Consider the following 27,233-nt stretch of genomic DNA (forward strand, 5'->3'; position numbering starts at 1 on the left):
AGCACAGGCCCTGCCCTTCTTGCTGAGCTCCTGTCCCCCTCCCCAGGCACTGGGAGGCCTGCCTGCAGAGGCCCAGCCCCACCCTGCCAGGGCAAGGCCAGTTCTACTGGGAGACTGAGGTCGGAAATGCGGACCACATTCAAGAACACCAAGGAACGGGCCTGTGACTTCCTGACGATGCATTTAAGAGCCAGTCCCTAAGCCAATCATCTGAGAAAGATGCATTCCTATTGGAATGTAGAAAAATAAAAATAAAAGCTTGTAAAAATCTCTCAAGAAATCTCGAGACTCAGGGGGCGCCTGGGTGGCTCAGTTGGTGAAGCGTCTGCCTTCGGCTCAGGTCATGATCCCAGGGTCCTGGGGTCGAGCCCCATGTCGGGCTCCCTGCTCAGTGGGGAGTCTGCTTCTCCCTCTCCCCCCGGCTCATGCGTGCATTCCCCCCCATCTCTCTCTAATAAATAAAATCTTTAAAAAAAAGAAATCTTGAGATCCAGAACGTCACCTTTGATTAATACCATTGGAGAATAATAGATTCTGAGAAACATTAGTATCCGATTCACAAACAGGAGAGCAAACCGGAAATAACCCCAAGCGTGAAGGGACTTAGGCTGGAAACTGTGAGCATTATATTCAGTTTCCCGGACAGTTAAAGGAGGAATCCAGGACTGAACTCGGCCCTGGGCCCGGCTTCCACCCCAAGCACTCACCCCAGCAGCCCCCACGTGCTGCCCAGACTTCTTCCTGGCCCACCCGTGCTGCCGCTGGGCTGACACTGTCCCTCCCCTTCCGTCTAATGAGAACACTGGTCACTGCATTGGGGGCCCACTTGGGTAAAACAGAATGACCTCATCTCGAGATCCTTGATTACATCAGCAAACACCCTTTCTGCATGGAAGGATCCAGAATTGGGGATGGACATGTCTTCTGCGGAGGGGGGCTGCCATTCAGCCCCCTCCAGGTTTTCTCAGTCCCAGAATACCCTCAGCACTGAGTTTGTACCTTTCCTAAGACATCTCTACTCCCTCACATCACTTGCCAGTTCTCCGTGTCTTTGCCTGACCAGCATGCTTGCCTGCCCCCGAGAGCAGAGCCTGGGTCTGGCGTCACTGCTGCCCTCAGTCACCAGGAGTGACCCTAGGCCCGTCTTGTGGGTGACTGTGTTATAAACAGATCGCCTATTCCAGCAACATTCTTATGAACACCAACAACTAATTTATCATTTTCACGTTCACTGAAAAACAGATGTGAAAAGAACAGTGAAGACACCACCCCACGCATAGGCCACCGGCCTTTGCTGTGGGTAGGTTGAGGCTGGCACGTGAGAAAGATAAGGGGGAGTCGGGCATGAGGGACCGAAAGAGTTACAGAATCCTGTGCAAACTGAACAGGTGCTGCCCGAGGAACCCAGGGCAGAGCAGCTGAAACCCAGGAGGTCCCGTCCTCACGTGCACACCTGCTGGGTTGTCGCCAGCGCACCTGCCCTGATGCTGAATGTGGCCTGTGGCCTGGGCAGGTGTGGGGGGGCAGAAACTTGGCTCAGCCCATGCCCTGGAGTTCACCGTCATCCTGGTTAGGGGAGCCGGGGCACAGCATGGAGAGGGGAGAGCCCAGGGCACATCGGGGCACAACAGCGAGGAAAGGGAGTACTTGGGACAGGTCCTCAGTTGTCAAGGACCAAATCAGGAACTCAAACACACCTGTGTCCAGGGCACCCAGAGGTGTCACCTGTGAGCCCCACACAGAATACACAGCACCTTCCTGAGGGTCCTGTCCACACGGATGAAATGTGGTTGTTGTGTGTGCAGAGGAGACACACGCTACTGGGAAGACCCACATCCCAAGGGCTCACCGTGTCCTGATGGGAACACACCCCCCCAGAGCCCCTGCCCTGAACCTTCTGAGCAGCAGGGGAGCTGTCTGTTATGGATGCGGGGAGGAAAGTCCTGTCTGGAGGGACACCAGCCCTGGACCTCTCTGTTTGGGTTCCGGACGGACACTTTGCTAACGCCAGCCACCTGACTTGCAGGCAAGGGAGTGAAAGACGAGGAGGATGCGGCCTGAGAGGAAGCCAGCACTCCCGCAGACAACTGAGCGGCAGGCTGGTGAGCAACAACGTGGGAAAAGCTGCTGCCATTCGCCTGTTTTTTATGAGCTAGAAATCCCATAAAAAATGTGCTCCTGAGCCACCTTGGGGGAAGGACATGACCACAGCTCTATGCATAGGCTCGTTCCTCCGTGCCGGGGAGTGGGGCCTCTGCCTCAACAGTCCACAGGCCTGCAGCACCCCGTGAGTTGTCCCATCCCCTCACTGCTGATGGTGTTCCTGGGAACACGTTTGTAGGGTGCAGGGACAGGGTCCAGGGCCCCCAGGACAGCACATAGGGTGAGGGGCTGCACCGGCCCCAAGAGGAGAAGGTTCATGAGCCTGCCACATTCGGCACCTGCTGGGGGAGGTGAGCCCCCCATCCTGCACCCCAGCTTTTACCTGGGTTCAGGACGGGCTGGACGATGTCCCCGTTCCTCCACTTGGTCTCCATGCGCTCCAGCTTCTGGGCCTCGTACCGCTTCCGGCCCTCCTCCTCCTGCTCCTGCCGGGAGTACTGCGGGGAGGTGCAGAGGGTCAAGCTGGCAGCAGTGACCCCGGCCTTCCGCCCCTCACCCTCCCCGGCCAGGCATGGCCCGGCTTCCCAGGCTCAAGGCTCTTCTTGTCTGGTCTCCAGTTATGTAACGGGAGCCATTTATCATTGTCCTGATAATATATATTTAATAGAAACAATAAAAACACAGAGAAAGTGAAAATTTCATGTATCCAGAGATAAGGTGACTTAAATGTTTGCTTTGTATCTTCCTCAAATTGTTCTCATGCCCAAGTGTATATAAAAGTTCTCCTGTGCCATGTGCCAGGTTTCCAAGTAGCACTATTTCCTCCTTCCCCTGCAGTGGCCGAACTTGTCAACCTAACCGGACTTAGGAGGTGGACCCAGGACTGAGCGATCAGGCTTGCTCCCAGTTCTTCACTGTTAAAACATCACATCAACAATCTCCGTCATGTTTTACACGTGCCCCATCCTTCCTACGATTTATCCCTGGACACAGAACTACAGAATCACGGGAGCCCCGACAGGGCGAGGAGAGAGCAGGTTTCTCGCATGCCCTGGACACCCTCACTCTGCTGACCTCCCAGCCTGTCTGACAGGTTGCACGCTTGCGGGAACGTGCACCAAAGCTAAGACAGTCCCAGCAAAGCTCTCCTAATGGATCGCAGAGGTTCGGATCCAAGAAGTTAAGAATAAACATGAATATAAACTTGGCACAAAAACCGGGGGTCCTGTAGGCACAGCGGGAGACACTCGGTTTCCCTGATGTGACAGCAAGGGCCCTGTCCTCCAGCCCAGCATAGGGCACACACGCCCTCCCTGCGGGACCCCTCGGAAAAGCCCCAGGTCAGGACGTGGGGGCCATTCCCCCGGCAGCCCTCTCTTCCTGCTGCCACGGCCCGGGTCCCCCGTGCTGACCGCGGCCCAGCCGGCCTCCCGTTGGTCAGCTCCAACACCTGCCCCTCCCTTCACTCGAGCAGCATTTGTGGCTGAGCCCGTGGAGAAGCTACCAAGCTCAGGGCCCCCTGGGCCCTCTCCGCCCCCAGCTGAAGCCTCTCTGACTTAGGCAAATTCATTTCAGATGGCAATTTTAGATCTTCTTTGAAAAGCCAGTTTTAAACGTCTTGATTTTCCTGCTCGTGGCTCTGCTCCAAATCACACGGGGTCTGAGCACCACTCCACGGCTTCATTACCATCATCTGAGGCTTGAGAACCCGTCTCCCAAGGAGGCTGAGAAAGGGGCTGAGGAGTGTGTGCAAGAGAAACAAACCCTGCATGTTTAAGTGGCAGGGGATAATTTAACCCTTTCCTCCATAAATAAACTGCGGCCTCCCGTCCCTCCGTCCAAAGTAAAAACCGTACGTGCGGAGCCTGTGCTGCGCCTATCCGGCAAAATTCACGGCAGAACTCAAGTGTCCTCAGGAAATGCCTTCTAAAGAGATTTTTTAAGAAAGAGCCAACCTCCCGAGCATAATAAACCCTGGCCATGTGAGCACACTGCTTGGGCCTGGGCTGTCACACGCAGCTGGCGGGGCCCTGGCCGGACACGAGCCACGGAGACGGAGGAAACGCAGCCTCCTCACAACCTTGGGCCTGCTGGCTCTGAATCTGGGGACAGAATCACCAGAAGTCCTGATGATGGGCTGGCACCCCACCCTCACCCCCAAGGGCTCATCAAGCCCGGCTGGGGAGAAGCAGAAGCCAGCTCAGCCCACAAGTCCAACAGCCCAGCAGGACTCGGAACTCAAGTGCACATTCAGACACTGGAAAAATAAAACCCAACAACCAAAGTGCCCGCTCTCGGATAGCCCCCAGCCTCTCCAGGGTCACTGCAGGGATACTGGGGTCCCTGTTTCCTGGAGAAGAGGGTGGAGCTGAGGGACAGCCTCTTACACTGAACAGCGCTGCACAGGGTGGACGGCCGGGCTTCTTCCAGGGAGACGCACACGTGCAGTCCACCTGTGCACACACGCAAGCGTGTGTTCTGTGAGATGTGTGGGACACACGTGTCTGTGGTACGTATATACACACGAGAGACGTGTGTAACACACACACCTGGACAGAGAGATGCGTGTATTCTCAAATAAAGGACAGCAGTCTGTAAAAGGTCGATGGCGGGATGTGGGGGGTGGCATGAGAAAGCCTTGTGGCCACGCTACCAGCAATGAGCATAAACGCTGGAGAGACTCCAAGCTCTCCAGGATCGATCAGGACAAGGAAAACAGTAGACCTCTGCTTCAAACCAACCGAAGGCTTCTATGGGGGGCTCACATGTGTGGGGGGACAAGCTCCCGTAAATATTAGCGTCAGCTGCAGCTGGGAGCGGCGTGCCTTCTCCCATCTGCAGCCCTCTCTGCTTCCGCCTCTACAAGGGCAAAGTTGGTATTTATGTCTTATCAAACCGGCTAAACAAAGGGATGGGAAAACTCCGGGCCCCTCTGGGATGTGGGGGTGAGTGCTCCCTGGGGCCAAGAGCTGCCCTGACCCTGGTGCGCCGCCCACCCCTGCCCTGCTGGCCAAAGACCCAAAGCTCTCAGCCCCCCGGCCCTAAGGAGCCAGAGGGAGCAAAGGCTCATGGGCTCAGCCCCAGAATCTTCCTTCAGGATCAAGCCCTGAACATGTATCATCTGGTGCCGAAGCCAGAGACTCCCACAGTCTGTGGCGTCTGAAAATGAAATCAGTCCAATAATCATGTCGTATTTACATGCGATGCGGCTGACTGAGCACCAAGTGGTTGGTGGGAAAGATAAAAGCGGGGGCGGGCACGACCGTAATTCCTAAAGAGAAAAATCACTGTGCCTCAGACTCACTCCTGCTTCTTGGTCTTGGGTCCCCGCCCCAGTCAGTGCTGCAGGGAGGGCAGAGACAGGGGAGGGGGGAGGGGGCCGGCGGGCTGGACTGAAGGGCGGTGCTCTGGGTGGAACAGTGTCTGTCAAAACTTCCGCCCGCCGGAAGCTGTGCACGTGACCTGACAGAGCCGGGGTCTGGATGAGGTCCTGCTGCAGCAGAACCCCATGGGCAACGACCAAGCAGGAGGTGCACTCACCCCCACAGGGGCAGTCAGAGGCAGAGGTGGGAGGGGTGCGGCTGGAAGACACAGGAAGGGTCCTCCCCTGGGGCCTCCATCCCAGCAGTCCCAGGACCCTCACAAAGGGGTGATCCCCAGGAGCACTGGGCTCCGTGCCCTGACTGTGAGCTTTCACCCGCTCTCCTCACTCGTGCAGGGACGGGTGGCGCCAGTGCCGTCAGCCGGTGGTGGCACTACCTCCCTTCTCCCATGGGACCAAAGGACAAGCCACCAATCCAACCCAGACCAAGGTCTAAGTGCCCTTCCTGTTCAACGTGGAGAGGGCTCCCTTGTCTCAAGACAGTTTCTTAAACATCTAGACTGCATGGCAGCTAGAGCCAAGCAGGCAGCCATCCCCACCTGGGGAGATGTGCCACCTGGGTCTCGAGTGCCCCGGGGGCCCAGGCAGGGTGTGCAGTCGGACGCTGGGCTGGCACGGGCAGAGGCGGGGGTGCAGGGGTCTGCCAGGGAGACAGAGCGGGCCTCCCCCAAGCAGGAAGGGCCTGCACCAGGGTGTCCCCGTGGGGAGGAGGACAGGACCGAGTTCCTCTGTGAGCTGGCACCACCAGTTCCTACGGGTGCAGGTCCCGGCTTCATTATTTTAAAATATCTGTTCTCTATACGAGTGGAGGAAAATGCTCGCTGCCAGGGCAGACACTGCCAGAGCCAGGGCATGTTTCCCTCTAGAACAGCTTGGGTGTGAGAACAGAGCGGCAGGCCACAGAAGAGCTGTCATGCGTGTCCTGGAAACACGCAGGGACTTGGGTACCCCAGGAGGAGGTGAGGGGTAACTTTAGGGAAGGAACTAAATCCTTCTATTGGCACAACATTCACCCTCCAAAAGCCTGCTCACCCTGAGCGTGCCTGCAGGGGGCCCGGAATGAATACAATGGGCTCCCTTCACACAAAGAGCTTCTGTCTGCAGCAACACCCCAGAGAGAACCAAGGGCAGCGGGAGAAGAGGCGGAAACAGAGATGTCTTAGCCAAGATGGGGAGCGGCTGGCCTGGGCCACACAGCCTGGAGGTTCTGGCTCTCGCAGAAGGACCTGTCACCCAACACCGTCCCGACCCCCCGCCTTCCCTCTGGTCAGGGACATGAGGAAGGGTCCTCCAGGAGGGGTATCCACCAGGACATTCCCCACATGAATGAAACCTGCACGAAGATCCCAGACAGGGACACCCCACTCCACTGACGTGTCCGGCCGGCAGACCCGGCCCCCAGTCCCCGCTGCTGCTGTCCTGCGACGCCCGTGCAGCCTCTGCCATCTGCCGCCCGAGAGAAGAAGGGGTCTCCTTACCACGACTGGAGGCACCTCCAGGACCTTGTCCACGTTCTTCAGGGACAGGGGCACATACCACAGGGTGGCCTTATTGGTCAGCTTTTTAGTACCTTCAGAGAAAAAAAACCACGTGAGTGATGGCGTAGGGAGAGCACAGGGCACAGGGCAAGTGGGGCTGAAACACAAGGTGGGAGTGTGGACACAGAGCATGGGGAGCCCCCCCACCTCCACCACAATGCTGCCCCTCTGGAGGTTGCTGGAAAGACTTCAGATCATACACTTTAAGCCTGGGGGTCCTGGCTTTCCAGCATTTGCTAACAGGGCTTGGACTCCAGGCACCTCCTCTTTGCAGGGGTTTGACAGAAGCCTGAGGAGCCTCGGGTGGGGCCCTCACCAGCCACCTCCCAGAGAAGAGGGGACAAAGCCAGGGCATTCAGCCCCAGCTGAGCTCGAGTTTCTGCAAACAGATCCAGCAGACCCTGAACTTCCCGTCGAACACACTCTGCTGGGGAGCTTCACGCCACAGGGCTCAGCAAGGGAATGTCCACCTGCTAAACACAGCTACGAGCTCCTGCCAGAGGGGGGCCAGAAGGACAGTGGCCCACAGACGTGAGGCTCGGGGAGACACAGAGCCAGAGCCCACACGGGCAGCCTGGGGAGTGGCTGTGGCCAGGCCACAAACGAGCACAGCTGTACGGCTAGCCGGGCAAGGCCCATCCTGCAAGGTGGGAGGGTTCACACTGGACACTTGAATTTGCTGCCACCAACTCAGAGCTCCAATCGAGACACTTCGGAGTGGAGTGCTGAGAGATGGGCAGTGGGCTGCTGACTCCCACTGTGGGCTGACAGGAAACAGAACTTTCCTTGGGGCGCCTGGGTGGCTCAGTCATTAAGCGTCTGCCTTCGGCTCAGGGCGTGATCCCAGCGTTCTGGGATCGAGCCCCACATCAGGCTCCTCCGCTATGAGCCTGCTTCTTCCTCTCCCACTCCCCCTGCTGTGTTCCCTCTCTCGCTGGCTGTCTCTCTGTCAAATAAATAAATAAAATCTTAAAAAAAAAAAAAAAAAAAAAAAAAAGAACTTTCCTTGGGGTTACGAGAGAGGCCTGTCTGGGCTAAGAACCATGGGCCAGAAAAGCCCAGAGATCACGTAGTCCACCGCACCCCTCTCACTTGTATAGGAGGAGCCTAGAGCCCAGAGAGGTCAAGGGGTTTACCTAGGGTCACACAGCAATTTGGTGCTGTTTTGTGTATAGACCTACACCTCCAGGGTCCCAGTAATTTCAGGGAAATATTTGCAAGGTTGCCTTAAAAAGGATCTTCCTCAACACAGAAGGTCCTCAGTGTAGAGGAGAACAGCAAAACTGTGGAAATAAAAGAAAGCAAGTGGGAAGGATGGGAGCAGCCAGGCATCCTCTCTAAAGCCCCTCAAGGAGCTCCTTTCTCATCAGTGCTTTCTGACCTGCCTTCCCAAAGGGAGCCGGGGCTTTGGTTTCCTCCCCTGAACACAGCCCCAAGGCCCAAGCCAAGCCCCGTGGTCACGTAGAACGGCAAACCCACGGAGCCAGGCCTGCTCTAACGCCAGCATGGCCGGGGCCTGGCCCCAACAGTGTGGCCCCATCAGGACAACAGGCTCTCTGCACTTGGGAACCACAGGCAAATAGCATGGAAAATATTTTCACTGCACTTTGACTGAGAGTGAATCTGACAACCTGCTTTTGGGAATAAAGATTTCCTGTTTGACTCCGCCAGCCTGACAAGCTGGTCTCCATGGAAACCTGGAGTGGCCCTCCTCTAGACCCAAATGAACACCACGGGACAAATGAGGCAAAACATGCTAATTGCACTTTCTCCGTCATTTAATAAAACCATCAAAAGACAACTGCAGCATTAAAAACACCTATTTTAAAATCTTAAGAGCTCCCAGCTATTTTCTGGAGCAATTTGCAACAATCACGTCCTAGTCAGCTTAATATTTTGACAGTTGCCGGAGATGAATGAGCCGTCTGGAAGGCAAAGGTTTGCTGCTTGTCTGCCTCGGCGTGTGCTCGGTCGGCTGCCTCCTGACAGGCTGCACAGCCACAGAGGCAGGGGCACCCAAGACAGGGGACCCCTGCCTCCTGGGCTCTCAGTTCCCTCCCCACCCCTGGTCAGAGTCACCCTGAGTCCCCGGGGCCAGGCACTGCTGTAGGCAGTGGGGGAACTGCAGGGGACAAGGCAGCCACCCAGCCCTGCCCTCACATCCTAGACATGTGGGCAGAAAGACACACGTCAGCACAGAGAGGGAGGCCTCGAGACACACGGTCCCAGAATAAGAGATCTGTCTGCATGGATCCGAACTTGGAAAGACAGAGGGAGGGTGACGGAGACGCAGACGCGCAGACGTGGCACTTACAGGAAGAAATGCAGGAGCGAGAGCCAGACCTGTGGTGGTGCAATGAGAAGGGGGGCATCTGGCCCTTCAGCAGCAGGTTCCGGGGCAAGAGGACCAACACACGGAGAAAAGTCCCCTTCGTGCAACAGGGGAGACCTGAGGGTCAGGCGGCGGCGTCTCGAGAAGCAGAGCACAGCGGGGTCGCACAGCCTGCCCCACCCCCGGCCGTGAGGGTGGACGCCCAAGCACCGCTCCTCTCCGCGGGCTCTCTCCTCTGCAGGGCACGTCAGCTCTGTGTGCCCTTCCTGCAGGGAAGGAGCGAAGCCGAGGCCGAGGCCCAGGCTGCTGGGGGGCGGGGCTGCAGGCTTACTGGCGGGGTAGAGGGCTGGCATCTCGCCGCCACGGCCCCAGGCGAGAGCCTCCTGCCCCACAGTGGGAACGATCCCTTAGAAGTCAGGCAGAGCATGTGGTTCTAGACAAAACCATCTGTCAGCTTCCCATCTCTGCACAGAAACACAGATCTTCCTGACCACCTCTGTTCATGTGGTCATTCATTCACTCCATCATTCATTCACCTGTAGTTACCAGCTCTAAGTCTGTTATGAGCCAAGAGAAGCTGCCAGGAAGAGGAAGACATGACTCTTTCCTCCCAGAGTTCATGGTCGAGGGCAGGGCTTCCCAGCCTCGGTGCAGGACATGTGGGGCTGGGTCACCCTTCGTAGTGGGGAGGCTGTGCGGCTGTATCCCTGCCCTCCCCCCACTGGATGCAGCACCTCTGCCTCAATGGTGACAACCAGAATTGTCCCCGTGAGAGTCACTATGCTGGGGGGCCAACGCCGCTGGGGTGAGCTCCACTTTGCAAGTCAAGAACGCCTCTGTCTCCTGGCCTCTTCTCCATTCGCCAACAGGGAAACACTACTCTGTTTCTCAGGGGTTCCTCTGGGGCCAGAAATCTGGTAGGCGGGCCCCTCCCCCACTGGAAGTCCCTGGCTCCAAGCTGCTGAAAATCACCATGAAAAAGCAACACTGATGGGACTGCCACCGCAAGGAAGCTTGAAGACAGCGAGCAGCAGCAGCGGCAGTGACTACCGCCCAGGAGAGGAGGCCTGGGCCACAAGGAGACAGAGCACAGGAACGATGACACGGACCCCAAGGCTGCATCGTGAGAAGATCGTGCCCGGGTACCTGTTCCTGTGCCACAGTGTGCGGCATCCATGGTCCCTTCGATGCCAGAGCCACAGGCGGCAATAGGGCCTGGCCACAAACACAGGCCACAGGGACGCCGAGTGTTCCCTGAGCACAGGCCCTCGCTTGGCGAAATCGTTTACTGCACCACGGCCGGGCATGCTGAGGACACCGGGAAGGTCCAGATAGATAACTGTGCTCCAGGCCTGGGAAGGGGAGAAGGCTGAGCCCCTGAAAGATCTCTGAGCACAGCACCCTGCAGGCAGCAGCCCCCAAGGAAGGGGTCAGAGGCATCAGGCATAGGACCCAAGGACCCCGGCAAGCATGAAACGAGGTGGGACAATGGGGTGGCCTGGGGCAGGGAGGTGGGCAGCAAAGGGACAGAGGGGCCTGCCTTCCTTGTCAGCAGCCTGGTTATAAAAAGCAGCAGCGAGTGCAAAGCAGAGGCACACTCCCCTGCAGAGCCCAGTGGGAGGATGAGAAGGGGTTTCCATGGTTACCACTCTGAGAAAGAGAATATTCAGATCAAACCAGAGTCAAAGGTTCACCCAGTGCTTCAGCCTAAGCCTGGAATGCGGGGCCAGGGGTGCAGGGCAGCAACCCACGCCCTCCCCGCCCCCCCAACCCTGCCAGTGGCCCCCACCTACATGGAACAGCAAGGCGGGTGGTGGGGGAGAGCAGGGGGCCGGAGGGCAGCTGTGCCCTCCCAGCCCACTGCCAGCCCTCTGCCCGAGGAGCCGGTCACCAGGCCTCCACCCTGGGAAGGCAGGAGGGGCAGTGGCTGCACACTGGGTCCAGAGCCTGAACCCCGCTCAGACTCAAATCCTGCTGTTGGACTCATTGCTTAACCCGTCCCCATCTACAGAACAAGGATGGCAGAAGTATCTCCGTCACGGGTGGAGCTGGGAATGGAAGGACGTCAGTCACGGACAGCGTCAGGGCCAGCCCCCCATCAGCGTGAGCTACGGCTGCTGTTGGCGCGGGTCCCAACGGAGCTGGCTTGGAGAGACGTGTGCAGAAGTTACCTGTGAGGATGTTTTCAGACATCACATTGACCTGGACCTCTACAGAATGCTTGGAGGTGTAGGTGATCTCCGCGCTGACGTGTGCCACCTCGCCGATGCACATGGGCGACAGGAAGTCGGTGCGCTCGACGCGGGCCAGGGCGGCCACGCAGCGCTCCTGCAGAGACCAGAGACAGGTGAGCCCCAACCCTGGACATGCCCCTCGAAAACGGCCTTTCTATTTCCCACTGTGAAAGTAACACCATTTATTGACATCACACATTCCTAACTGCAAAACCACGGGAGACACAGAAAGGCCTCGAGGGGACACCCCAGGGAAGCGCCAGCAGGATTCTCTGCACGGTGAAGTTTAGGAGTCGCTTCTTTCTTCTAATTTTTCCACAAAAGACATGCATTGCTTCCATAACGAAAGGTAAAAAAAAAGACATACTCATTATGGAAAATTTGGGAAATACACAGAGAAGTAGACAGAGGAGGGAAAATCACTCCTCCCATCCAAAGACACCCCAGCTTTCTATTTCGGGATCTCCCTTCCCAGGCTCTTCTCCCCAGGAATGGGATCTCCCCAGTTCGTGTGCAGTTACTCTGTCTCATACAGTCATGCAAACATAAACATACGTGTCCACAACTTGCTTTTTTTTTTACTCAAAACAAGGAAAAATAACCTGCCTCAGTACAAACGGTGCTCTGCAACCAATATTCCTTTATTTAAATGTTATTTATCCTTCAGATAGGAACCCATTTGCAGGACTCGAAATTCAGAGGAAGGAAAGGGTATAGGGTATAGGGTACCAGGTGTGCAGCCTGTCACTTGTCCCCAGCCCCGCAGGACCCCCGTGGAAACCGATCGACGCCTGGAGTGCCATCTGGAGGGCACACGACACGGTACGCTGGGGCTCGTTCTCTACTGAACGTGACAGACTTCCTCATTCTTCCACATGGCCCTTTCCACGACTGACGTCACAACACTCCACTGCAAAAGTATGTTTAATGGCCAAATAGAATGGAATATTCCGTTATCAGAGATTTGGCTCCAGTGGGGTCCATCTGCTTCTTACTATAAACAATCCTGTGATGGATGTCCTCTTACTTAAATCACTTTCAGTATTGGGGGTGCTTCCCAGATTGAAGGGACACTTCGGTGCATGTTCCCAAAGCACTTCTCAACAGGACAGCAGTGCCTCGGCCCCTCCCGGCTCTGGCACGGAGAACTGCTTCCTTGCCGTCTGGGTGAACCGAATGACACAAGGGACACTGGAGTCGCAACAGTGGGACCTCCCTGCCAAGCAGAGCACTTGGCACGTCTACTGCTTTCTCCCGGGAACCAACCCTCCTTTCTAGGAGGCTGGGCACAGGTGTGCGAGGCTCTTCGGCTACCGCCAGGCTGGATGGGGAGCAGGGAGTGGGAGACCGGGCCTCACCTTAGAGAGCCTGCCATCCGGCCCTGCCCGCTCTCGTATTCGCTTTCCCAGGTAATCCTCACAGCACCCCTCGTCCAAGGGTTGGCGATCGAGCTTGTAGTAACAGTCACTTTGAGCCCCGGTGGTACCACCTGTGGCATCGGTGCACGAGCCCACCTGCCGCCTCACGGACATGCAAATTCCCTGGCCCGTTCAAGCCAGCGGGACCTGCCTCTGGAGGGACACTCAGGGAACCCGCACCTTCACCCCTCCCAGGCGAGTCTCAGGAACGCGGGGTTGGGCGTCCCTCCAGTTTTTGTCCCTATAGACATGCCAGAGTCAGGTCTCAGCAAGGCAGGGGACCAGAGTGGCTGGCTCCAGGGCTAAGCTGTAGCTATTCTGATCTGAACCAGCTTCACCCCCACTCGCCCCGTAAGTCACACTGACACTGAAACACAGCGGCCCCTAAGCAGACTTCTGTGGCTACAGCACCACCCACTGGCAGAAAGCTGGAAAGGCATGCACAGAGTGGAGCCCGGCAGGAACTGAGGCCCCGCCTCTGGGCCACGTGGTGGAATTATCCATGCGCTGCTAGCAAGACCCAAAACGGAATGAAACCAGGTGTCTTTACTGGAGAGTGGTTAAATTTTGGTATGGCTACACTCACACACGGGCAGCATACATGAATATATATAGGAATAATTTTTAATGGGAATGCAGCTTCGTCTTGGATGGACGAGCTCCATCTTAGCGCACTTCTTCCTGGGAGGAGGAGAGAAGATAAAATGCCCGCGAGCCGAGATGAAGGAGGTGAATGATGTGGGCAGGTGACAGCGTTAGGCGACTACTGACCCTCTGACGCTCCGTCAGAGGGAGGGTCATCTGCTTCTGGACCGTGGCTGACTGCGGGTACACCAGGGAACCCGAGACCGCTGCCGGAGGGAGCTACCGGCATGCGTGGAGCCAGGCCCTGCACCTGGTGCGGCATTCGGGGGAGTGAGTCAGAGCAGATGGTAAGTAAGCAAACGGGACAAAGCCACATGGTGGCAGGTGCTCTGAAGAGGGCGGTGTGGGAAGTGCTGGGGGAGGGGGCAGCCTCCCCACAGAGGGCACATCTGAGCTGAGCTATGAACGAAAAGGTGTTGATTGGGAGGAGGCAGGTATGGAGGTGTGCACCCCAGAGGAGGGGAGAGCAGGCTGGAGTGCACACAGTGGAGGCTGTGGGGGGGGGGTGCACAGCAGGGTGCAAGCGAAGGGGTCAGAACAGCCTGTAGGGCCAGGGAAGGCGTGGGGCCAGGACTCTGCAGGAGGGGCAGAGGAGACGAGCAGACTGGCTCATTTTTTATCCCCGCACTTCAGAGTCGTGTGAGCTTTTTAGCAGGTGGCATTTCTGTTCCCTTCCATGACCCGGAACATGGGCACTGACCCAGGGGGAGACAGACCTGCTCTCCACGCAGTTCCAGGCCTGGCCTGGGATGCCGGCAGAAGCCTCACACTGGCTCTTCTGGGTTGGAAGCCGCTTGCTAGGAATCTTAAGCTTGGTTCCAAAGGAGAGAATGAATGTTTATAGGGCAGCCACTCCGAGTCCTTCGCAGACAGGGCAGCCTAAGAGACAGGTGGGCTGCCTGGGGGCTCTCCTCCGGGCTGGGGCGTGGGCAGCACGAGCTGGACCCAGGGCAGAGGCAACCTGACCATGAGGTGCTGTCCAAGGGCCTAGCAGGGCACTGGGCCCGCCTTTGGGATTCCGTGAAGAACAGGTGAGACCCAAAAATTCAAACCACGAGCCAAGGAACATCTGTATGTGGTAGGAGGATCTCCAAGCTGAACACCACCCGTCTGGCTGCCTGTGCTCAGACACAGCCCTGGAGCTCCCTGCTGCTGGGGCTTAAAGCAGGAGGGGCAGCCCCACCCCGGGAGGCAGCCAGAAGCCCTCTGATTAGTCTATCCCAGGAAATGCCCTCACCACAGTCCCAGAGATGACCAGGATCACAGCGCTCGCTGGGCTCGGGGGCCCAGATGGCTCGGGGGCCCAGATACCTCGGGGGCCGGGCTCCTGAGCGGCCACGGGCTTGGAGCCACGACAGCAGCTTCAGAAGCAGTCAGAACAGCACTGGGCCCCGGGCTCAACTCCCAGCTCTGCCTCTCACTAGCTCTTGACATCATAAAATATAGAAAGAAGTGGGGCCAGCAGGCTGCTGCCAGGGTTCGAGGGGATGATCTGTGGAGACAGGGATGAGCCGCCCCGTCACAGACACGGGGGGATCAAACGTGGGAGCGAGCGGGTCAGAGAGGTTCGCTCCCACTACTATGATTGTTTGGACCGCACCTGCCCTACACCCACTCAGGCCGCCCTCAGCGGAGGGCACGCAGAAGAGGGGACCCTCGGGAAGCCGTGTAACTTCTCTAGGCCTCCTCGCCTCACCTACAATGTGGGGCTAAGACCACGTTCGGGAAGATTCCATAAAGAAAAGGTCAAGCACACAGTGTGGTCACTGGTGCACTGTAAGCACTCCACGGGATGACGATTCCACACACACCCTTCTGGCAAGGAGCAGATGGCCAATGGGAGGCCATTGTGTTCCAGGCCTCCACCCAGACGCTGAGCATCCAGCAGGGACCCGAAAGACGAAAGTCCCTCCCTTCACGGGGCTTACACTCTAGCAGGGGTCAGAGGGAGGGATGAGCAGACCAAAGATAAATGAGCAAAACCCACAATGTTCTAGGAGCGACAGTGCTATTGAGAACAGCTGGGAGCAAGAAGGGAGCTGGTCATCAGGAAAGGCCTCAGTGGAGGTCATTTACACAGACTGGAAGGAGGTGAGGGGGGTCCTGCAGATATCTGGGGGGAAGAGCAGCTCAGGCAGAGAGAAGAGGCAGTGCAAAGGCCCTGGGGTAGGAACACCGGCCAGTCACACAGCAGCAAGAGAGCCAGTGTGGGCCAAGGGAGTGTTAAGAGGAAGTCGTGGGAAATGAGATTAGGGAGGTGGATGGTGCACAGATCCAGAACTACCCAGCAGGTGGAGCCAACAGGATCGGCTGCCAGTGTCCACAACGGAAGAGAAAGAATGGGGTCACTGAAGGCCCCAGATTTTGAGTGTGGGTAACCAGATGCCACAGAGGTCATGTACAGAGCAGAGGGAGACTGGGAGGAGCAGTCTGGGTACAGGTCCAGGGAGTCTTTTTGGGCACATCAAGGTCAAGGGGACAATTAAGTATTCAGATGGAGCCAACCAAGAGGTTCCAGCTGGAAACAGAACCCCAGGGCTACATGACAGTACTAAAGGCATAGACTGGATGAGACCTCCAGGGGAGTAGGGTGAGGGTGCCCCCTCCCTGACCCAGAGCCCCAGTGAAGCCCCTCAGAGGCCAGCATTGGCCCCCATGCCAGCATCTAACCAGCTAGAGCTGCCTGGAGCTCACAGTCCCTCCTGAGCCTGGAACTTCTACACCTCTACCCTGGGAACACCAGTCCAGAAACATCTCCAAGCCAACATGTCAAAACGATCCCTCCTGCACCCCGGGCTCCCTCTAGGGAAGGAATGAGGAGCAGGGCCTCAAAGCACAGGTTCGAGGCCTGGATTCATGGCCCAGACCCACCCTCTGCTTCCCCCCGCAGCCTCGGGCAAGCATGCAGCCTCTCTGTGCCTCCACTTCCTCCCCCGTGCAATGGGGGTAACAGGGATAATAACGGGTGTGGGGAGGATTATATAAACAGAAGCGCTTCAGAGCTTTGCAAAAACTCACTAACCAGCAGCAGTTACGTGGGTTCTCACCACCCAAGCCCCCCCCCCTTCTCCCCCATCCTAAGGTTCTCCTTCCCAGGGTCCAGCCTGTCCCGCCAGGCCTGCCCGGGACCCTCACTGTCTCAGTGGGCCACCAGGGGCTGGGCCCTCACCCTAGCCCCCGCCCCATATCTCAGGCCCATCCTCTGTGCTGCCACCAGAGGGCGCACTCTGAACATGGCCTGGTTTGCCCCAGAACTCCAAGGGCACCTGAACAAATCCAGACCCCTAGCTGGGCAGGTGAGCCCCTCCTTCACAAGCATGCTGAGGTCCCCTAAGCCCATGTCCACCCATTGAAACATTCACCCTGGCTTTGTTCTCTCTCTCTCTCACACACACATACACACACACACACACACACACACACACACACACACGTGCTGCGCTCTCTCTCCTTCTCTCCCTGTTCCAGCCAGCATGCATTCCTCCTCTCATCACAGCAGGTGGCTGGCCCAGGCCCACAGGGACACACACACACAGGGACATAGAAGCCAGTGGTTCTGCACCTCTGCTGGCCCCCAGGTGGCAGTGTGGCGCAAGACAGACCCCGTCCCCAGCAAAGGCGTTGGGTGGCCTCCAGAGGAAATGTCAGGTCCCCCCCGGGGCTGGAGGCAGGGCAGGAGAGGATGGGCCAAATGCCCCCCAGCTGCCCAAGTTGCAAAAGCAGAAAGCCTGGCCCTCATCCCGGGCACTCTGGCAGGGCTTCGCTGGGCTTCCCCCGCAAGAGTGCCAGTGCTTGCCCAGGCCCCACCCCGCCCCTGGGGCGCAGATGGAGCAATGGAGGGTCAGGCCCAGGGCAGCCAAGCTGGGGAGGGGGGATTCTAGAAACCAAGACTCTTCTGGATGGAGGGGGAGGAGCTTAAAGGCAGCTCTCGGCCATCTCCGAGCCTACTCTCTAGCTGTCCCCCATCCCTCCTTGATGAGTCCCAAACCAAGCACCACGGCAACTGGTCCCATCCAGGGATTCTAGAAGGGGACGAAGGAGGGGAACACTGCAAGTAAACTCCTGTCCCAACCCAAGAGTGGTGTGATGATACACACAGAGGGACCTCAGGCCTCCTGGCCCTGGAATCTTCCCAGTGATCCCAAGCGGGCTGGGTGATGGCCCGCAGACGCTTACCCCATTCTGGCTGTTACAGTGTCGGGTGCTGATGATGGCCCCTGCCTCCTCGATCATCTTCAGGATGGTTCCACCGTGGACGTTGCCAGCCACATTGGCATCATCCGGCCGCATGATCCTAGGCAGAGGAGAGAGAAGCGGCAGCATGAGGCCTTTGAGAAGGACGTCACTCATGAACAGCGACAACCCACGGTGAGGAGAAGGTCCTCCAGAGAGACCAATGGCTCCCGAAGAAGGAAAAGGAACTTTCCAGGAGTTTGGTCAGAGTGGGCTGCTGATCTGACGGCCCCAGACAAGGGTCCTGTCTCCATGGGGGGAGGGAGGAAGAGCAGGACCGTATCCCCGAAGCCACAGGCACCCCGCCGGGAAGGGGTGACAGCAGGGGCCTTTGACAAAGGCAGCAAGGCAGCAACATGGCTGTTGAGGTTCCCAGCACACCTGCCCCTCCTGGTTCCCAGGCTCGCCAGTGATCAACAGGGATGAATGAGCACTAGGACATAGGCTGTGACCCCGTGGAAGAGGGGCTAATGCACGGAGCCTTGGCTGCTCTGAGAAGTGGAAACGTGCCACAGTTCTGAGACTCCTGTCAGCAGGGGAACACCTGTCACCACCTGCCCCTGGCCTGCTGAGCTCCTCAGGGAGCCTGAGGGGCTGAGTCCCTGGGATTGGGAACTGGGAGCTTTCCAGGGTCAGGGGGAACTGAAATGCCACCTCACTGCCCCAAAGAGGAAAAACTGCATCCCTGCTGTGGGCACCCAGTGGTGGGGAAACCAAGAAATCTCTGGAATCGCAAGAAGCCAGCTTGGTGCTCTTACAGTGGGCAACCTCAGCTGAGCTGGCACTTTCCCAAACCACAGTCAGGCTAATGCAATCTGCCTTCACCAGCCTCAGGCCTGGAGACGGGAAGGGCAGAGAGCATGCCACGGTTCCAGCATGCCCGCCATCCACATGGGCTCACCCAGCACAGCCCCCAGGACCAGCACCCTCCTCGCAGGGCCAGGGAGCTCTGCCACCCTCTGGGGCTATGACCTCCCGACAGCTCTGCACAGCAGCTCAGTCTGGCCAATCAGACTCCGAGATCATTCCTGGCTCCCGCTCTTACTATCTGGGTGAGCTGGGCAAGCTGACCAAACTCTCATACCCCCACTTCCTTTTCTTTAAAATAGGTATAATAACTGAACCACTGCCCTTGACAGTGGGAGGACAGACTCACAAGACAATGCAGATAACAAGTCCAGCGCAGTGCCTGGCACACGGCCCATGCAATGCACGCTCGCTCACCAGCAGTATTTTACCCTCTAGGTAAATATTTACCCAACCGACTGCAAGAAGGTCGGAAGCTCCAAGACAGAGCTGGAAGATGTTATTCTCTGGCAAATAAGCACAGACATCTTGCGGTGACTGACAGCGGACTCTTATCCACCCCCAAATGTGACCCCTTCATCTCGGGGGAGAGCCAGCTATGAGAACCAAGACCCACTCAGGTCATGTGGCTTTCTCGCCCTGCCTCACTGGCTCAGGGCAGCAGTCATGGTAACCTGAGCAGAGGCCAGGGGAACCCCAGAGAACCGGAAAGAAGCTTCACTTGGCTTCTCAAACATTCATTTAAAAATATTTCTTGAGTCAACCCAAAACGGATAAAGACTTGAATATAAGAATGGAAACCATGAAACTCCTAGCAGAAAACACAGGCTTACGGTAAGCTCCTTGACGTCAGTCTTGGTAATGGTTTTTTGGATCTGACTCCAAAAGCAAAGGCAACAAAAGCAAAAATAAACAACTGGGACTTTACCAAAGTAAAAAGAGCAGAGCAAAGTAAACCACCAACAAAATGAAAAGGCAGGGGCGCTGGGTGGCACAGTCGGTTAGGCTGCTGCCTTTGGCTCAGGTCATGATCTCGGGGTCCTGGGATTGAGCCCCATGTCAGGCTCCCTACTCAGTGGGGAGCCTGCTTCTCCCTCTCCCTCTGCTGCTCACCCTACTGGTGCTCACGCTCTGTGTGTCAAATAAATAAATAAAATATTTTTAAAATAAATAAAATCTTTTTAAAACAAAATGAAAAGGCAACCTACAGAATGGGAGAAAATATTTGCAAATCGTGTATCTGATAAGTGGTTAATATCCAAAATATATATAAAGAATTCACACAACTCAACAGTGAAAAAAAAATCTGATTTTAAAATGGGTAAAGAGGGACTTTCAATGCTATCCCGATCAAAATACCGAGGACATTTTTCAAAGAACTGGAACAAATAGTCCTTAAATTTGTATGGAAACAGAAAAGGCCCCGAATCTCCAAGGAACTGTTGAAAAGGAAAAACAAAGCTGGGGGCATCACAATGCCGGATTTCGAGCTGTACTACAAAGCTGTGATCACAAAGACAGCATGGTACTGGCACAAAAACAGACACATAGACCAATGGAACAGAATAGAGAACCCAGAAATGGACACTCAGCTCTTTGGGCAACTAATATTTGATAAAGCAGGAAAAAACATCTGGTGGGAAAAAGACAGTCTCTTCAATAAATGGTGCTGGGAAAATTGGACAGCTACATGCAAAAGAATGAAACTTGACCACTATCTCACACCATACACAAAAATAAACTCCAAATGGATGAAAGACCTCGATGTGAGACAGGAATCCATCAAAATTCTAGAGGAGAACATAGGCAGCAACCTCTACGACATCGGCCAAAGCAACCTTTTTCATGACACATCCCCAAAGGCAAGAGATACAAAAGATAAAATGAATTTATGGGACTTCATTAAGATTAAAAGTTTCTGCACAGCCAAGGAAACAGAAAAACTAAGAAGCAGCCCACGGAATGGGAGAATATATTTGCAAATGACACTACAGATAAAGGACTGGTATCCAAGATCTACAAAGAACTTCTCAAACTCAATACACGAGAAACAAATAAATCAAAAAATGGGCAGAAGATATGAACAGACACTTTTCCGATGAAGACATACAAATGGCTAACAGACACATGAAAAAATGTTCAAAATCATTAGCCATCAAGGAAATTCAAATCAAAATCACACTGAGATACCACCTTACGCCAGTTAGAATGGCAAAAATAGACAAGGCAAGAAACAACAATTGTTGGAGAGGATGTGGAGAAAGGGGATCCCTCCTACATTGTTGGTGGGAATGCAAGTTGGTACAGCCACTCTGGAAAACAGTGTGGAGGTCCCTTAAAAAGTTAAAACTTGAGCTACCCTATGATCCAGCCATTGCACTACTGGGTGTTTACCCCAAAGATACAGACGTAGTGAAGAGAAGGGCCATATGCACCCCAATGTTCATAGCAGCATTGTCCACAATAGTTAAATCGTGGAAGGAGCCAAGATGCCCTTCAACAGATGACTGGATTAAGAAGTTGTGGTCCATATATACAATGGAATATTACTCAGCTATCAGAAAGAACGAATTCTCAACATTTGCTGCAACATGGACGGCACTGGAGGAGATAATGCTAAGTGAAATAAGTCAAGCAGAGAAAGACAACTATCATATGATTTCTCTCATCTATGGAACATAAGAACTAGGATGATCGGTAGGGGAAGAAAGGGATAAAGAAAGGGGGGGTAATCAGAAGGGGGAATGAAACATGAGAGACTATGGACTATGAGAAACAAACTGAGGACCTCAGAGGGGAGGGGGGTGGGGGAATGGGATAGACCGGTGATGGGTAGTAAGGAGGGCACGTTTGCATGGTGCACTGGGTGTTATACACAACTAATGAATCATCGAGCCTTACATCGGAAACCGGGGATGTACTGTATGGTGACTAACATAATAAAAAATCATTAAAAAAAAAATAAAAAAATTTAAAAATAAAATAAAATAAAAAAATAAAATGGGTAAAGAGGGGCGCCTGGGTGGCGCAGTCGTTAAGAGTCTGCCTTCGGCTCAGGGGGTGATTCCGGCTTTATGGGATGGAGCCCCACATCAGGCTCCTCCGCTGTGAGCCTGCTTCTTCCTCTCCCACTCCCCCTGCCTGTGTTCCCTCTCTCACTGCCTGTCTCTATCTCTGTCAAATAAATAAATAAAATCTTTAAAAATAAACAAATAAATAAAAATAAAAATAAAATGGGCAAAGAGGGGGCGCCTGGGTGGCTCAGTCGGTTAAGCATCTACCTTCGGCTCAGGTCATGATCCTGGGGTCCTGGGATCGAGCCCTGCTGAGCAGGGAGCCTGCTTCTCCCTCTCCTTCCAGCTCATGCTGTTGCTTTTTCTCTCTCTCAAATAAATAAATAAATAAATAAATAAATAAATAAATAAATAAAATCTTTATTAAATAAACAAATAAATAAAACGCACAAAGAAGGGTGCTTGGCTGGCTCAGTCGGTAGAACACCCGACTCCTGATCTCAGGTCGTGGGTTCAAGCCCCATGTTGGGTGTAGATCTTACTTAAAAAAAAAAAAAATTTCAAATAAATTTAAAAAAATAAAACAGGCAAAGAAACCGACTAGACATTTTTCTAAAGAAGACAGAGATGGCCAACAGGTAGATGGAAAGGTGTTGAATACCACTCATCATCAGGGAAATGAAAATCAAAACCACCGTGAGATATCCCCTCACACCTGTTAGAAAAGCTGTTATCAAAAGGACAAAAGAGAACGGGTGTTGGTGTGGACGTGGAGAAAAAGGAACCCCGTGCACTGTTGGTGGGGACACAAGCTGGTGCAGCCACTGTGGAAAACAGTACAGAAGCTCCAAAACATTAAAGCCAGAACTACCACATGATCCAGCAACTCCCCTCGGTGTGTTTACCCGAAGGAAACCTACAGCTGAGCTCGAAAAGACACACAGTCTCTGCAGTGGCACTTGTACAGCCGAGACACGGCGGCCACCCGAGCACTCAGGTGAATGCACACAGCTCACGGGGGTGCGGAGATACAACGGGATCGTACCCAACCGTAGCAAAGGAGGGAATGCCGTCAGGAATGACGACTGGCTGGACCCTGGGGGCATTATGCTGCATGGGGTAAGTCAGACACAGAACGACAGCACTGCCTCCTCTCACTCACGACAGCACTGCCTCCTCTCACTCACGTGTGAAACCTGAAAACACGGTGCTTGGAGCAAGAACAGACCACCGGCTGCCCCAGGCCAGGCAGTGCGGCAGCAGGTGCAAACTCCCACCACGACGTAACCAAGTCCTGGGGGCCTAAGGATAGCGTGGTGACGCCAGTTACCCAATACTGCACCGGACACGTGAAAGTTGCTGAGAAAGTAGACGGTAAACACTCTCACCACAGGGAAAAAAATCTGTAACCGGGTCAGGCGACAGAGGTTAACGGTCACTGGGGTGAGCCCTCTGCTACAGACACAGATGGAACCACCACCTTGCATACCTAAAACTAATACCACATTCTACGTCAGTTACATCACAACAAAACTGGAAAAATAAAATAAGAAAACATTTAAAAAATATTTTCCACTTTTGAAAATTCGGGCTTAAAAATAAAATAGAAAATCAGGCTTATACTAAGTTGATTTTTTTCTAAGTCTGAGTTAAGAGGTAGCCAATTTAGGGGCGCCTGGGTGGCACAGCGGTTAAGTGTCTGCCTTCGGCTCAGGGCGTGATCCCGGCGTTATGGGATCGAGCCCCACATCAGGCTCCTCTGCTATGAGCCTGCTTCTTCCTCTCCCACTCCCCCTGCTTGTGTTCCCTCTCTCGCTGGCTGTCTCTATCTCTGTCGAATAAATAAATAAAATCTTTAAAAAAAAAAAAAAAAGAGGTAGCCAATTTAAATAACAAAACTGGGACACCTGGGTGGGTCTGTTGGGTAAGGGGCTGCCTTGGGCTCAGGTCATGATCCTAAGGTCCTGGGATCGAGTCCTGCGGAGGGCTCCTTGCTCAGTGGGGAGCCTGCTTCTCCCTCTGCCCCTCCCCACTGCTTGTGCTCGATCTCTCTCTCTCCCTGATTAAATAAATAAATGACAAAACTGCTGTTATCAACCTCTTTCCTTTGTATTTGTTTTCAACTTAGTAAAGACAGACGGCCATTTCCGCCCAGAGGCTGGTCCTCCTGGGACACAGGTACCACAGGGGCTGCAAGGGGGCATGGGGCTGGCCAGGGAGAACAGAGCCCCTGGATTCCAGAGCATGGGGGAAACTTGAGTCCAGCCTTTCCTACAAGCACCAGAGCCTGCCTCTGGGGGAGCCTGATTCCCCGCTCGGGCCTCACTTTGCCTGTCTGTAAAGTGGAGTTATGCCTGCCATGGTTGGCCCACAGCACTGCGGCGTGGCCTGCGGCATGGCCTGGGAGAGAAGGGCAGACTAGGCGCCACAGGGCAGACGAGGAAGTGCTCACATCCGGCGGCGGGGCACTGAGAAAGAGACTGATAAGGAGGCAGCCTCTGAGATAGTGCCTGGGGCCATCCTGCGACACTTGAGGGTCCCCAGAAACCCCACATCATCAACATCCGGCTGCCCCCAGGAGCCTGGGCACTTGGGAGTAAATGCAGGAGCTCCAGACCACATGCTGTCGGGCACAAAAGCTCACTGGGACACTTGCCAACACCCACCCTTCCTGGTCACTCTGGGTCCTAATTCCCCAGGCCAGCTGGCCACTCAGGCACAGGGTGCAGGCCCGACCCTCCCTCCACAGGACCTGATCCTGCCCCGCACTCTGCAGCGACTGCAGAGGCAGGGAGACCGGAGCCCAGCTCACTCCCCAACCCCTCGGCCGAAATGGCCCCCAGGGCTCAGGAGCTGCTGGCCAGGGCAGTCCTCCAGGACCCCTGAAACGCCAGCCAGTCACTCCCTCGGGGCCTTCCTCCCCAGCTCCCCTCCCTAGAGCTCCCTCCCCCCTGGCCTGGTCACCTCCAGGCAGGCAGGTGTCTGAGGAGTGAGGGCAGCCAGGAGAACATGTGGTCCCTCAGTCAAGCTTTAGTTTTCCCACTTTTAATGAAGACATGGGTATGAAAAGTGCTTCGCTTTCCTCTTCACTATTAAACAACGAGAAAAGAAAACCCAGAGGAGAAGGCACAATGCCAAGGGAGGCTTCCGCACCTGCCTCTCACCTCCTGGACCTAACTGGCCACTTAGCCCACTGCCTCAAGCGTCACCATCTTAAGCAGGATTCTAGTCCTCGATCACCTGCTGAGACCGGCCAGGGCCCCTCCCATCTACGGAATCAAGATTTAAACTCCCTAGTGAGGGGTTTAAGCCCTCAGGGATCTGGAACTTCTCCTGCCTTATCTCCCATTGTCCTGGCCAAACCAGGGCTGTCTGCCAGGCACCCCTGGCTGGGCCTTCCCACCGCCCTACCTGTACCCACCTGTCCCAGCAACATCTGACCTATCCTCTGCGAGGAAAGCAGATTCATCTATGAATGGGGGAGCATAAGTGGACACAGCCTCCTGGAGGGCAGCCCAGCATTACTCAGCAAAACTCCAGCCGTGCAGGCCTGCTCCGATCCAGCAACCCTGCTCGTGGGAGTTTATCCTACAGATGTTGCCAAACATGATTAAACCTGCATTCTGCATTCTGCGTACCTGGCCTCACAGCAGACACCCTGAGGACAGGCCCTGCCCCCCTGTTCCTTGCCCCACACAGAGCTTTTATACTGGGTTGAGTTGTGTCCCCCAAAAGATATGTTCACGCTCTAGCGCCCAGAACCTGTGAACGGGACATTATTTAGACATGGGTTTTTGCAAGCCTGATCAAGTTAAGATGAGGTCATCAGGGTGTGCTCTGATCCAAAGTGACTAGTGTCCTTGTGAAAAGAGGGAAATTTGGACACACAATGGAAGAGGCAGAGACCGGAGCAACGTGTCTACAAGCCAAGAAATGCAAGGACGCCAGGAGCCACCCGAAGCTGGGAGGGCAAGGAGGGATCCTCTCCCAGGGCCCTCAGGGGGAGCGTGGCCCTGCGGACACCAGGATTTGGGGCTTGTGGCCTCCAGGCTGTAAGAACATAAATTTCTTTTTTTTTTTTTTTTTTTTTTTTTTTTTTTTTTTTTAAAGATTTTATTTATTTACTCGACAGAGATAGAGACAGCCAGCGAGAGAGGGAACACAAGCAGGGGGAGTGGGAGAGGAAGAAGCAGGCTCATAGCAGAAGAGCCTGATGTAGGGCTCGATCCCAGATCGCCGGGATCACGCCCTGAGCAGAAGGCAGACGCTCAACCGCTGTGCCACCCAGGAGCCCCAGAACATAAATTTCTGTTGTTTTAAGCCACCCAGTTTGTGGTCACTGGTCATGGCAGCCACAGGACACTCCCACTCAGGGGGGCTACGCTCACAGAAGACAGCAGTGAGTGAAGATGAGCCCCACAGGACCCACGGTGGTGGCTGCAACCACAGCCTGACACTCCGCGCCTGGGTCCCCAGCCTGGCCAGCCCAGGCCAGGCTCCAGCACAGGGGGCTGACCATTGCCCATCTCTCCCTCAGCCCCCAGCAAAGGGCCAGACTCTCTGATTCTGACACCAAAATGTCCCTGCTAAAACGCCTGGGCGGCTCGGTCGGTTAGGCATCTGCCTTCCACTCAGGTCATGATTCTGGGGTCCTGGGATTGAGCCCCACGTCGGGCTCCCTGCTCAGCGGGGAGCCTGCTTCTCCCTCAGCCACTCCCCCTGCTTGTGCTTGCTGGCACTCTCTCTCTCAAATAAATAAAATCTTCAAAAAAAATAATAAAATAAAATAAAACACACAAAAATAAAATAAAATAAAATAAATTAAAATACAACACTGCAGCATGAGTTCCGTGGTAACTGGGGGAGGGGGGTCCTCGATCCAACAGTGAAAGCTAAAATAGCTCCCTGAGGTAGAAGGTAGCAGGCAGCACCAGGCACAGCCGGATTTCCGAACAGATAAAGTCCTCTCGGGATTTCCACCTGCACCGAAGACAGGCAGAGCCAAAGGGCCTGCTGCTGTGGTCCAGGTGGGGGCCTGCAGGGCAGCCAGTGTCAAGGACATCTCACAGATTGTGCGGAAGGTCCCTGGGCCTGTCCCTGCTAGGCAGTAACAGGTGTGCTGAGCAGGGACGACAACAGGGTGCTTCTGCCCTGACCTAACCCACAGCTGTAGCTTTTAAGCTTCCTTCCTGCTCAGTTCAGGTAGCTGCTGCCTTGGCAGGGAGGCAAGGAAGAGCAGGTGTTGCCATTCCTGGCGGGAAAAGAGCTGTGGGGCTGACCACGGGGTGGGCATGTGCCAGGAGGACCATGTGGGCTGGGGGATGGGGCTGGTTCCCACAGTCAGCCTCGACCATGGCACATGTGAACACCTCTTCTTTCTACAGGGGACCGGCCAATCAGAAGCCCAAGTGACACTGCTTATCCTCTCCAATTTGCTGCCTAAGAAGGTTCCAGCAAAGTCCCTTCAACCCCAGAGTCCCCATCACAGCCCCTGGAAGAGGAAAGGATGGAGAAATGGCTGGCCCAG

General features: G+C 55.2%; 1 protein-coding gene across 4 annotated transcripts in view; it reads right to left on the reverse strand.

Moving 5' to 3' along the window:
* The window catches only part of ACOT7 (acyl-CoA thioesterase 7), a 111,225-nt gene that overhangs the window by 52,829 nt on the left and 31,163 nt on the right, over window positions 1-27,233 (reverse strand). For 3 of the 4 annotated variants that reach the window (XM_026519962.3, XM_026519963.4, XM_057305420.1), the window contains exons 2-5: window positions 17,829-17,946; window positions 11,527-11,683; window positions 6,964-7,055; window positions 2,486-2,600 (exon numbers count right to left, since the gene is read on the reverse strand). In XM_026519962.3, coding sequence (XP_026375747.1) covers window positions 2,486-2,600; window positions 6,964-7,055; window positions 11,527-11,683; window positions 17,829-17,946 — 482 coding nt within the window. Of the gene's footprint in view, window positions 1-2,485; window positions 2,601-6,963; window positions 7,056-11,526; window positions 11,684-17,828; window positions 17,947-19,041; window positions 19,076-27,233 lie in introns of those variants that run through there. The other variant, XM_057305421.1, reaches the window with a different exon arrangement.

Source organism: Ursus arctos, unplaced genomic scaffold (assembly GCF_023065955.2).
Source record: "Ursus arctos isolate Adak ecotype North America unplaced genomic scaffold, UrsArc2.0 scaffold_32, whole genome shotgun sequence".
Taxonomy (NCBI): domain Eukaryota; kingdom Metazoa; phylum Chordata; class Mammalia; order Carnivora; family Ursidae; genus Ursus; species Ursus arctos.